The sequence below is a fragment of the Platichthys flesus genome, chromosome 11, assembly GCF_949316205.1.
Source record: "Platichthys flesus chromosome 11, fPlaFle2.1, whole genome shotgun sequence".
Taxonomy (NCBI): domain Eukaryota; kingdom Metazoa; phylum Chordata; class Actinopteri; order Pleuronectiformes; family Pleuronectidae; genus Platichthys; species Platichthys flesus.
The window spans coordinates 14,607,475-14,620,279 of NC_084955.1; the positions used below are offsets into that span (position 1 = coordinate 14,607,475).

A 12,805-nucleotide genomic window follows, 5' to 3' on the forward strand; every position below is an offset into this window, starting at 1 on the left:
CTACTTTTAATCAGGTGGTGCAGTTGGAGGAACTCATGTCCGTGCGTCATTCTGTCTTCGTTGTTGGAAATGCAGGGACTGGGAAAAGCCAGGTTTGAATGTTTTCATAATTTTTTATAATCAGTTGTTTTGAAAGCAAATGCTCAATTTAATTTTGTAAGGTAGATGTCAAATATTGGATGTATGTTCATTTTAACAGATATTGAGAGTTCTCCATAAAACGTATGTAAACTTGAAGAGGAGGCCTGTTTGGAATGACCTCAATCCAAAGGCAGTAGACAGAGATGAATTGTTTGGCTTCATCCATCCTGCAACCCGAGAGTGGAAAGATGGTAAGAACACATGGTTTTAAATCAAAAACAAAATTATAAAAAAAAAATTAGAAGACAAGAAACTGCTCTAAATCATACTGGGTGTAAAAAGTGCTTATACACTGCAATCTCCGTTGTGGTTTACATCCCTCAATCTCTGTGTAAGGTCTGCTTTCATCACTGATGCGAGAGCAGGCCAACATCTCCCACCGAGGACCTAAGTGGATTGTGTTGGATGGAGACATTGATCCGATGTGGATTGAATCACTCAACACAGTGATGGATGACAACAAGGTACCTCCCCTCTGTTCACTCATACACTATTCTACAACACATAGCAACTAAGGTGGTATAGAGGGAAAAAGATGTTTCTTTACCCCTCCTTCAACAATCACTTCCTGGAGTGTGAGTACTTGGAGGTATTTTTAAAGCGCAATGAATCATGTCACAGTAATCTTGAGCCTTTTACCGTTTACCTTATCGTCTTGGTAGAGTCCTTGTCCATCATATTCACTGTTTAAATCTTATGATATGTGGAAATAAGGTTTCATAACAATTTTTTTCAGGTCCTGACTCTGGCCAGTAATGAACGTGTGCCTCTAACCACTTCAATGCGACTGGTGTTTGAAATCAGTCATCTTAGAACAGCCACCCCTGCCACTGTGTCCAGAGCAGGAATCCTTTATGTGAACCAGCAGGACCTGGGCTGGAATCCGTGAGTTTCTATTTACATAAAATCTAAAAAAAATAGTATTATCTTCTGTATCATGCTTTTTATTTATTTGTGTTAATATGTTCTACTTAAAAGTCTGTTTGTGATCAGATTATCCCAGCAGTTTAAAATGATTCCTTGCTCAGGTATGTCGCCAGCTGGATTGACCAAAGAGAACGGCAGACAGAAAGAGCCCACCTCACCATTCTCTTTGAGAAATATGTACCTCGTTGTCTAGACAAAATGAGAAACACATTTAAGACCATCACTCCCATCCCAGAGAATTCTATGGTGCAGGTATACAGCACTCAAACAGCCACAGTGGATTTATTCTACTCTTTTGTATCCATATTTTAAAATCCATCTAAAATAAAAAATGTCTTCTTCTTTAGACACTCTGCGCTTTGCTTGACTGCCTTCTAAAACCAGGGAATATTCCATCGGACTCTCCACGTGAGCTCTATGAGACCTACTTCACCTTTGCCTGTATCTGGGCTTTTGGTGGGGCCATGTATCAAGATCAGGTATAAGTTCCTCTTTTAAGAAGGTTATGTTTTCATCTTTGTTTTTTTATCCGTCTGTCTGTTACTAAGCAGGATTACACAAAAAACTTCTGGATGATTACCAACTAAACATGGTGGTAGGAAGTGGTATGGTTCCAGAAAGATTCCTTTTAATTTTGGCATGGATCGGGATCAAGGGAACTTCCTTTAACCGTATTACTATTAAACATTGTTGATATGGCATTTTCAACATTTTCACTAATTCAAGAAAATAATTCAAAGATTTTGATGGAAAGAAAATCTGGCATGTTTAGGGGATTGATATTTACGAGGTTTTAATTTGGTGCAGATCAGAATAATCTGATCTACTGAATTTGAATGCGGTTTCATAAGGGGACTGTTAGGCCTTGGTGGATGACTGTGTTTTGCGAGTGCCCTTTTAGTTTTGTTTGAATTAGAAATACCAGTGTAGTAGAAAACTTAAAATCTTATTTTCTTTTACATCTGAACTTATTCACTATTCAGCAACTAAAAGAGCCACTCGAGGGCTTATGTGCAAATGAGGGTAACAAAACGCACTCCTTATATTTTTATTTGATATTACCCAAATGGTCGCTCAACAGAAATTATGCATTTTCGAGTGGAAAAAGAAACTGGGCCCTACTCAACTTAGTTATAACTCCACTTACTCCTTGTTTTGGCTCAAAGGTATAAATATAGCAGGCAGTGCGACACAGTGCCTTTTGTAAGGAGGCAAATCAAGAATGTCAAATGACCATGAATAATATATACTTAACTGTCAGTCATTTGGACTAATAGTGGGGTCGTTCATCGCCATTGAAATAATAGGAATTACTGCATGATTTTATATCTTGGATGGTTTGTCCAGCTCTGTGATTATCGGGTCGAGTTCAGTCAGTGGTGGACCAAAGAAATGAAGACGGTGAAGCTGCCGGCACAAGGGACGGTGTTTGACTACCACCTTGACCCTCAGACCAGACGCTTCCTACCCTGGAGCGATACTGTGCCGCCGTTTGAAATGGAAACTTGTACGCCATTACAGGTAACAACGTACACACTGGGATCGATGTGAGAGAGTTTTACCCTTCAAGTAACTCAAGTAACTTTTCCAATCAGTTTGACAAATAATCACATACACTTCCACTAGAAGCAACCTTCTATAAGAAGCAAAACAATAAGCAAAAATGAACAATACAGTCGTACTGTGTGCCTCAGTGAACATAATAAGAGAGGGTGAAGTCACGTCATAAGGTCATGGCAGGGGTGCTAAAATGGATGATAGGCTTGCCACTGTGTCTGATTACCATCCACTACACCCCATACCAGACTTTGTGGGGGTGAAGGCATGAGCAACAAGGCTCGCGCCATCACCCACGCTCTATTGTCTTTCTTTATGCTCCTGCTTACAGCTGTGAATGCTCCAAAGGCTCTTGCTGGGCCATAATTAGTGGGGTTTTGTTCTGAGCAAATGATGCTATTATGACAGAATAGTTGTGGTACTGCTACTTGTGAAATACAAGAAATTATAAATCACATACAATTCACTGAACACATGTCTGTCAATAAATCACACTCAAAGAAAGCCATAATAACCATGTATGTTTCTGCGCTGTGTCTTCCTGCTGTTTCTATGATTGCAGGCTGTTCTGGTACACACAGCAGAGACTGTGCGTCTCCGCTACTTCATGGACTTGTTGCTGGAGAGGAGACAGCCGCTGATGCTCGTGGGGAATGCAGGAGTGGGGAAGACTGCAGTTGTCAGGAACAAGTTAGACTGTCTGCCCGAGAATTACATGACCACAAACGTACCTTTCAACTACTATACAACCTCCCTCATGCTGCAGGGTGAGTGAGGGATTGTGGTAGAACATCTGGTAAACTGCAGCACCATCTGCTGGTAATTTGCAGACTGAAAAATGGTGGAAGTAGCAAAAACTTAATATTAATACAATTATTACCCTAGTAATATGAGATTTCTGCATTTCCAATTTTTTTTTGACTGACCCAAATATCTTTACTATATTATATGTGTTAGGATGGTAGTTTAGATTAGGTTATTTTATTGTTGATTCATGATGTTTCAATGTTTCTTTCTCTCCTAGGGATCTTGGAGCAACCGTTAGAGAAAAGAGCAGGTAGAAGTTACTCCCCTGTAGGCAACCGAAGGCTGATATACTTTATAGATGACATGAACATGCCAGCCATTGACGGTTATGGCACAGTGCAGCCTCATACACTTATAAGACAACATCTGGATTATGGGCACTGGTGAGAATGTCCCTCACTCTTAGTAGGCTACCAGCCTTCATTTGTGTTTCTGTGTCTACTGCCAAAGCATAACATATTTGTCCAAGCTACAGTGTGTTTGGTTTATTAAATCAAGCCTTCTTCCATTTCATGTAGGTATGACAGACAAAAACTGACCCTTAAAGAAATACACAACACCCAGTATGTTGCCTGTATGAATCCAACTGCTGGGAGCTTCAAAATAAACCCCAGACTACAGGTGTGTTTTCCAAAATAACTGGAGATGAATAAAAATTGTGCAATGATCATTTATTTTCCAATGTAAAAATCCCAGCAACTCGTTTGAAGTATAGTTTAACTTAAGATAAATAGAAATGAATTTATGTGTGAATTAGTGGAAAGGTTATCCAACGTTTTCCTGAAGCACAGTTCAGTCTTCTTCTGCATAAAGAACCCAGTCTTCTAATTTTTTTTTACAAGGAAAAGGCATGAAGAAGAAGAATTTTCAGCTCTAACAATGTCACAAGGAAAACTTATCTTAAATCTCCTGTGTGGTTAGGAGTAAAAATAAATCATGCAACAGATTTTAAAGTGCCGGTATGATGAGGATGTACATGAATAATATAGCAACTAATGCTACTTTTACACAAACAAGCCTGTCGTGTGTAGTTTAAAAATACATTTCTGCAAAGATTTTTAATTCCAGTCAATGATGTAGTAGAAGTTTTTGGGGTCAACCTCAAACTAGTGCCTTGTAATAATTAAAATTGTCCGGTGTTGTACATTTTTTGAAATGTGGTTGTTCATGTCTTCTCTACAGAGACATTTCTCAGTGTTTGCAGTGAACTTTCCTTCAGCTGAAACTCAGACGTCCATCTTCAGTCAGATCATCTGCAGCCACCTGAACCAGCAGCTTTTCAGTCCAATTGTTCAGAAAAGTGCCCCAACTGTGGTCCAAGCTGCCATAACTCTTCATCACAGGATGGTTCACAGCTTTCTGCCCACAGCAATCAAATTTCACTACACATTTAATCTACGAGAGTTGTCCAATGTCTTTCAGGTAGTTGATAGTGGGCAAGTTCTGCAATTGGACTTTTGAATGAAATATGAAATATTCATTTTATTACCTGTGTTGTTCAGGGAATTCTCTTCGCTGGACCTGAATGTGTGAGAGACAGCAATGATCTGGCTCGGCTGTGGCTTCACGAGTCCTGCAGAGTTTACTCCGACAGACTCGTAGATGACAAGGACCTGCAGCTCTTCAGGAAGCTCCAGATGGAGACTCTGCATGAATGCTTTGAGGCAAACCACAGAGTTTGATAAACAGTCTTCACTGTATGAATTGCTGTTCTTAACCTTCAGATAACACTGACTGAAAAGTTGTAATGATTTGTTGTGCTTGTGCAGGGACTGGAGGACAAAACGGTGACAAAGGAGCCTCTCCTGTATTACCACTTCTCCCAGATGAGTGAGGGAGCCTCATATGCTCCTGTTGCAGACTGGTCTGTGCTCAGGACCATCCTCACTGATGCACTGGAGAACTACAATGAGCTTAATGCAGCAATGAATCTGGTGCTGTTTGAAGATGCAATGCAGCATGTGTAAGTATAGATGGTTCAAATATTATTATAGCAATTACTTTACAATGATGACAGAAACTTCAATTTCTTTAAGAAAGGAGGGAATATCATATCAGAAATATTTTGAAAAGATTGTGAGTATTGTTGTTGATAAATCATATTACTATTTTCAGAGTTGTTCAGTGTAGATTTTAATATTTGCAGAGCAACATGTATGTAGTGAGATCCCATGATTGTGTTGTTACCAGCTGTCGCATCAGTCGAATCCTGGAGTCTCCGAGGGGTCACGGCTTACTGGTCGGGGTCGGGGGCAGTGGGAAGCAAAGCTTGACTCGTCTGGCTGCCTACATATCCTCTGTGGACGTCTTCCAAATCACTCTCAGTAAAGGTTATGGCATCCAGCACCTCAAGGTAAATTGATGTCATGAACAGAACATTATTTCCCTGTTTAATTTGGTTAAATATGCTTTTATGAAAATGCATAATTTATAGCTTTAAAATTCATTCTTGATATTTTATCTTTCATAATTTTTCTCCCCGACTGAGTTCAGTATATTGATGAAATTCATTTTTGTTCTGCTTCTCCACTGATGCAGGAAATAATTGTCAGATACTATTAAAAGCCACTGAGTAATATTTCAATATCTCATTGATGAATCAAGTTTGTCAATTTAATCATTTAATAGTCTATTATCAAGGCGTTAGCATGGGAGTTGTGCTTTCTCACTGATTGTTATTGGAAAATTTGCAACTCTGTAGTGGAAACAGCAGAGATTCATGTTCTTTGTGTTTTTTTGTAGACGGATCTGGCCGGTTTGTTCCTGAAGACCGGAGTGAAGAACCAGCGTGTGGTTCTGCTCCTGACTGATGCACAGATACCTGATGAGCGGTTCCTGGTCATAATTAATGACTTACTGGCCTCAGGTCAGAGACAAACTCCACCACAGATGTGCTATTAGTCAGCTGTGTAGCCTGAGGGACAACTGATTGTACCTCTTATTCAGGCTTTGCTGTCGTTTTGACATCAGATGGACCACTGATTTCTACAACTTATTAGTTTTGTTTATTAATAAATTTTTCCTTTCAGGAGAAATCCCTGAGCTCTTCAGCGAGGATGAAATTGAAAGTATTGTGTCGGGTGTGAGAGCTGAGGTCCGATCCCTCGGACTGCTGGACAACAGAGACAACTGCTGGAGGTTCTTTACTGATCGGGTCCGATTACAGCTCAAGGTCTTGTATTCCAAATTTCTTCCACTATCTTTTATTATCCATCTCCAACTTTATCAGTCTGAATCTACTGATATTCTATCGCTCCTTAAATATCTGTCTTTATAAGTTGTTCAATTATCTGCAATCACTATTCTCTGAAGATTCCTAGGTGACATGCGTTATGGTCATCCTATTTTTTCATTTAATATCCTCAGTTTAGGAATGGGACTCAGTTTGAGACTGTGGAAATGGACTTTTTATTGTTTTTTAAGAAAAAAGTGGTAGAATTTTGGTTCTTAAAATGATTGAGGAAACCGACTTTTTCATTAGCCACCAAGAGAAACATTAGACAAGGTTAGAAATTAGCAGCTGCTACACTAAGGAGGACATCTTTGATCACACTTGAATGTTCCATCACAGCCGACATTCACAGCAAGAAATTAATGAGAAAATATGATACACACACTAACGTGTTTGAGAGAGAAAATTAAAAGCACAGCTGCTATTTAATATTATTACATATGTTTGACAAGCTGACACACACACACATGCTGTCTAGCTAATCTTTGCACTACGGCCTTGTAGCGTCACCGTCTGCTCCAGCCGGGGAATGTGGCTGCTCGTCCGCATGCCAGTGGAATGGAAGTGGGGCCACAGAAGGCTGTCAGTTATGGGTTCCCCTCTTGAATGAATCTGTGATATCAAGGATCATTGTTGTTGTTTGGAATGGGGGTGCACATTTATGGATTCATTGGTATGTATCTTGGTGACTCTTTGTGTCCCTGCTCCTTTGTTTGTAGGTGGTATTGTGTTTGTCTCCTGTCGGCAATGTCCTTCGTGTTAGAACCCGTCGGTTCCCGGCCCTCGTCCAATGCACCACCATCGACTGGTTCCACCCCTGGACCACTGATGCTCTGCAGTCGGTCAGCCACAGGTTCATCCAAGAGATTGGAGGCATTGAGGTCAGGGCTCTGAATTTACTACCTTATGTCACCGTTTCTGAATAAATGTATAATTTTTGACTCAGTGTTTCCAACCCCACGTGCATTAAATGTCATAGCTGTATCTGTGGGTGTGATTTACAGCATTTCCCTCGATTTGCCATGTACCAGCGTACTCCAGACATAGTTAGATGTTAATGAACACCTTTTAATTACTACAGTGCAGCTGGATTAACTTTTCCATAGATCCCTCATCATTAGTTCTCTGCTGAGCTACTGACAAATGGCTGAACACATGCCTGGAGACTCACAGTGAGTGCAGGCATATCATTGTTTTCCATCAGAGCAGTGGAACCATCACAACCCAGGATCATTTATGTTAATGAGAGAAGAGTGATTAAGCACATAACGACCCTCTAAGGAGGCACAGCTGTCACAACCAGGAAGTGTCATCACATATGTGAACATGTGCCAGGCTGTTACTCTCCGCTCTGTAAGTGTGTGTGTGTGTGTGTGCGCGCGTGCGTGCGTGCGCGCGTGTGTGTGTGTCCTCTACACACACACATGTGGATGTTTATGTGCAGGAAAAATGTTTTGTCTCAATATTACTGACGTAAATATGCCATTAGTCTGAGTATTTATTTTAATGTCATTATCATTGTATATTTCTTTTTTTTACGATTGCATCTCCGTAACAGTTACATTTACATTGTTTGAATGGAAAGTGGTATACAGTGTGATTGATTGATCGATAATATTTGCATAGGTAACTTTAGCTTGAATGTTAAAAAAATAAGAAGGAGAGTGGAACAAGTCAAGCTCTAGTGATATAATTATACATAGAAAAATCATCAATACACTTTTTTTAGAGAAAAAATTTGGAATTTTCAATTAAGCCTGCATCATGAGCAAACTATTTTGAAAGGTCGAAACACATTAATATGTACGAACTAATATCTAAAAGTTATTAATGATTGTTCATCTGCGTGAAGGGGCAGGAATAGAAGAAATGAAATGATCATTTATTTAAAGTTAGAAACGCACAACCCACTAATAGTTGTTACACAAGGCCAATCAATGAGCAACTTTTTTTCGCATCTCAACTGAATACAGCATGCTTTGTCAAAAACCATTATGTCAGATCTTAATTAATAATGATTTTTCCCTACTGGCTCCCTGATCATTAACAATGGCTTTTTGTGAATTATGGTTAGGCTTGATCCTCGTATTCTCCGCTCATTTGTTTTTGCTCTAATTGATCGCTAACTGAGTGATTAATGGAAGCTGTGTTTCATTGAGCACCGCATGATGAATCCCTCGTTGGACAGTGGTACAACTGCGACTGGAGACAGTGTTTAGAAAGTTGGAGGGCATCCGAGATAATGTAAACATTGTGCATGTCTTACAAGCTGCACGTCAGTGGTCTGAACACATTATTTTCATAGAGGTTTCAAAGCCTAATCATTCCTGGTAGCTGCACCTAAATTTCAGATTGAGTAAGTCAGGGCCAGCCAAGGAAGATGGCAAAACTTGTAGATGAATTCAAAATTTATGAAGATAATATTTCAGTCCCCATCAGGTTGGGGATGTTAAACTCTACTCAATCCACCTCGCCCTCTTCTCCCCTCTCCCCCCGCTTGTCTGCTTATTTTTACAGCCTGCCGTCCAGGAATCCATCAGTCTTTTCATGGCCTACGTTCACACTAGTGTCAACCAGGCAAGTGAAAAATACCAGCGCAATGAGAAGAGGTACAATTACACCACCCCCAAGAGTTTTCTCCAGCAAATCACCCTGTACAGAAACCTTCTGGAAAAGAGCCGTGCTCAGCTCCAGCACAAGATGAACCGGCTTGACAGCGGCCTTCAAAAACTCCAAACCACTGCTGCTCAGGTACATTTCTGTATTATATACTGTTGGGGGCTAATATCAGGGTTTACGTTACAATTTATTGTTAGAAACTTTTTTAAAACTACTCCTCTCCGATTTAAACAGTTTTTTCCCCCAGATTATATCACAAACTGAAGTACATATAAGGATTTTCTTCCTGTTTTTAGGTTGAGGATCTTCAAGCAAAACTGGCGTCGCAAGAAGCCGAATTGACCTTAAAGAACCAGAACATTGAAGCTCTCCTGGCAAAGATCGGACTGCAGACTGAGAGGGTTAGAAACAAGAGAGAGGCTGCAGATGTTGAGGCACAGAAGGTGAGATATCGTGTCTCATGGTGGCTTTCATACTCCTTTCGGCAGTGTTCTCATCATCTTACAGCATGTACTGCATAATGATTCATGATTAACCTCAAAGTGTATGCTTTTGAACAGGTTTCTGTAATCCAGGCAGAAGTATCAGTCAAACAGAAGGACTGTGAAAACGATCTTGCCAAAGCAGAGCCATCGCTGACGGCAGCCACAACAGCACTCGACACCCTCAACAAGGTGCCTCATTTTATCAGATGCGCAAAATTCCTTCAACTGTTCAGTTATTCTAATGATTACGTAATGTTTATTATTGTTTTTTAGATGAATCTCACCGAGCTGAAGGCCTTTCCAAACCCTTCAGTGGCAGTGATCAATGTGGCAGCAGCTGTGATGGTTCTGCTGGCCCCCCGCGGTCGAGTGCCTAAGGATCGGAGCTGGAAGGCGGCGCGGGCCTTCATGGGCAAGGTTAAGCTGTCACCGTGTCAATCACATCTGCCTGATTAATGCCAAACTAATTTGTGCGTGGGCCTTGACCCTGGCCCTGCCCAGCATCTCAGCAATACTCACATTACAGCTGGATGGCTCTATGAATATGCTCACTCTCTAGCAGAGCCAGCGTGTTAACCGTTTCTCACCCTCTGAGTGACTGCTCATGCAAGTTTGAACATGCAATTATGTATTTAAAAAAACTAGTTGAATTTAGTATGAAATGGGGGTCAATTTTTTTCTTTTTCTGAAGTTATATTTTAGCATATTAGATATATTTAATTGTTGAATTTGTTAAAAATACATTTACATCTTATACGTGCTTCTTATGTATATTATCAAGGGCAGCATTTGATAAAAATCTTATTTTTACTGTGGCCCTAAATTGCTGATGAGTGGGCCTATATTTTACATACAAATAAAACATTATGATACATAGCACAAACATATATATTTTACATCTATATTTAAATATATTCAGGTAGTGTTACCAATATGCTCAATCTGTGAGTGTAATGCTGTAGTATCACTGCCAAGTATTAACAGACTCATTTTAATTAAACAGCAGTGACTATTTAATCTGTGTTAATATTAATGAGAAATGATCAAACTATAATCCTTTTTTTGGACTCTTTTGTAAACATAGCTTGACGTCGTATCAAGTTTTCAAGACTTAATTAGTAAGGGATATTATATTTTATATAGTATATATTTTATAAATAAATATCAGCCCAAATTTCGTTTGTGTATATTAATTTATCCGGTGCATTTGTGTTTGTGTCAGGTGGATGATTTCCTGCAGGTCCTGGTGTCATATGACAAGGAGCACATCCCTGAGTCCTGTTTGACTGTGGTGAAAAAAGAGTACCTGAGAAAACCTGAATTTAACCCTGATCTAGTTCGGACCAAATCTACAGCTGCAGCTGGTCTCTGTGCCTGGACTATTAACATTGTCAAATACTATGAGGTCAGACAACAGCTTCAGATCAGTTGCAGCTATCTCTCAGATTTTCTGCAAAAAGTTTGATTATTTTTCTTTATTTCATTAATTGTTCCTCCCTTTTTTGCAGATTTATTGTGAGGTAATTCCAAAGAGACATGCATTATCACAAGCTAATGCAGAGCTAGAGACAGCAACAGCCAAACTGTTTTCAGTTCAAAAGAAACTAGCAGTGAGTGAATTATTATTATTATTATTATTATTATACGTAACCACTTAATCACAAAGCGACTGTAGATTACTGTATTTTCTATGACTTAATTTTGCTTTGTTCCTCCAGGATCTTGATGCCAACGTTCAGAGCCTAACAGCTCAGTTTGAAAGGGCAACAGCTGAGAAAATCAGTTGTCAGGAGGAGGTGGCGCACACCAACCAGACCATAGAGCTCGCCAATCGACTGGTCAAGGGCTTAGAGGTAAACAAGGAGAGATAGAGGAGGTTCGGTGGGGTCACTGGGGCTGACCTGGCACAAAGTAAACCGTTAATTTACCGGAGGCACGCATGGAGAGGTGCTGGTAAATCAAACTGCATCAATAATCTGGACTAGAAGTTGTTATGTCTTGGCAGGATGAGCTGACAGTTGTATGAGTAGATCAGGCAATGGGAGATTTTACAGCCTGGCCCAGCAGCATACTGGGGACTTGTGAGACAGGTAGAGAGGGCTGCACCACAGACAACGCATGGCTGAACTGGGCAAATGGCTCGCTGAACGCTTTCCAAATGGAGAAAGGGAGAGAGATGGCAAGAACGCTACACTAACAGCGCTCTCTGTCAGGGTGTGTCTGTGTGTGAACACGTCCTTGCTCAAGCTCTAGTTTATCTTTGGTGCGGCAATAATTCATTCTCCAAAAATGTTTCAACAAAATGTTATGGAATATATAAATGTGTAATGCTGCACATTTGTATGATTTGTTGAAAATTATATTTAACACTTTAGCGTCGCTGTGCCTGACTTTTTTTGTCGGGCTGCAGCATCTATTATCTGTATGGATGCTAATATGAAATAAAAGATGGCCATTTCAGTGGCTATTCTGCAAGTTCGACTTTCTTATTCTGCAAAATAAATGTGGTTTGCATGGAACAGCTTGGCTTTTAAGCATATCAAGATAAATGTTTTGTCTTTATGGCATTGACCTGGAAGCAATAGTGTTCAGACTAATAAATCAGGCCGTCTATATTTAATCATTAACTTACCTCAAAGCCTCAACAGCTGTTGGAAATTAACAGTGTCTCAGCCCGGACTGAGTGATATTACAGGCAATCCATAATACATTAGAGTAAAATTATAGTGATTTTTAACTGTCCGAGAATTTATTATGTGACATATTCTACATTCACTGCCCCTTGTAAGAAAATGCCATGTGTGATTTATTGTTGTTGGGCTGTCACAGTCTTGGTATTGAAGGTTTAAATTAATGCTAAATTGATGCTGAGTGAATCAAACTTCTAAAGCTATTTTAAGGGGATTGTAGCTGTATGCTTTACTTATTACATTTTCTTAGTTGGTGAAATAAACGTGTGTGTGGCAGGTTGCCCAGCATGTAAATTTCCCTGCATTGTATAATCCTCTTTATTCCTTTTGGTTTTAAGTGTTTTCAC

At 39.8% G+C, this 12,805-nt stretch overlaps 1 protein-coding gene across 2 annotated transcripts in view; it reads left to right on the forward strand.

The window, feature by feature from the left end:
• The window catches only part of si:dkey-233k19.3 (dynein axonemal heavy chain 11), a 39,093-nt gene that overhangs the window by 13,427 nt on the left and 12,861 nt on the right, over positions 1-12,805 (forward strand). Inside the window, exons 39-62 of one of the 2 annotated variants that reach the window (XM_062400213.1) lie at positions 15-92; positions 200-332; positions 478-605; positions 878-1,026; positions 1,170-1,320; positions 1,416-1,547; positions 2,416-2,589; positions 3,188-3,392; positions 3,650-3,815; positions 3,951-4,053; positions 4,615-4,854; positions 4,935-5,096; positions 5,202-5,395; positions 5,623-5,785; positions 6,175-6,298; positions 6,462-6,604; positions 7,384-7,545; positions 9,182-9,415; positions 9,580-9,726; positions 9,844-9,957; positions 10,042-10,185; positions 10,991-11,173; positions 11,277-11,378; positions 11,487-11,621. In XM_062400213.1, the coding sequence (XP_062256197.1) occupies positions 15-92; positions 200-332; positions 478-605; positions 878-1,026; positions 1,170-1,320; positions 1,416-1,547; positions 2,416-2,589; positions 3,188-3,392; positions 3,650-3,815; positions 3,951-4,053; positions 4,615-4,854; positions 4,935-5,096; positions 5,202-5,395; positions 5,623-5,785; positions 6,175-6,298; positions 6,462-6,604; positions 7,384-7,545; positions 9,182-9,415; positions 9,580-9,726; positions 9,844-9,957; positions 10,042-10,185; positions 10,991-11,173; positions 11,277-11,378; positions 11,487-11,621 (3,666 nt within the window). Of the gene's footprint in view, positions 1-14; positions 93-199; positions 333-477; positions 606-877; positions 1,027-1,169; positions 1,321-1,415; positions 1,548-2,415; positions 2,590-3,187; positions 3,393-3,649; positions 3,816-3,950; positions 4,054-4,614; positions 4,855-4,934; positions 5,097-5,201; positions 5,396-5,622; positions 5,786-6,174; positions 6,324-6,402; positions 6,605-7,383; positions 7,546-9,181; positions 9,416-9,579; positions 9,727-9,843; positions 9,958-10,041; positions 10,186-10,990; positions 11,174-11,276; positions 11,379-11,486; positions 11,622-12,805 lie in introns of both variants that reach the window. The other variant, XM_062400212.1, reaches the window with a different exon arrangement.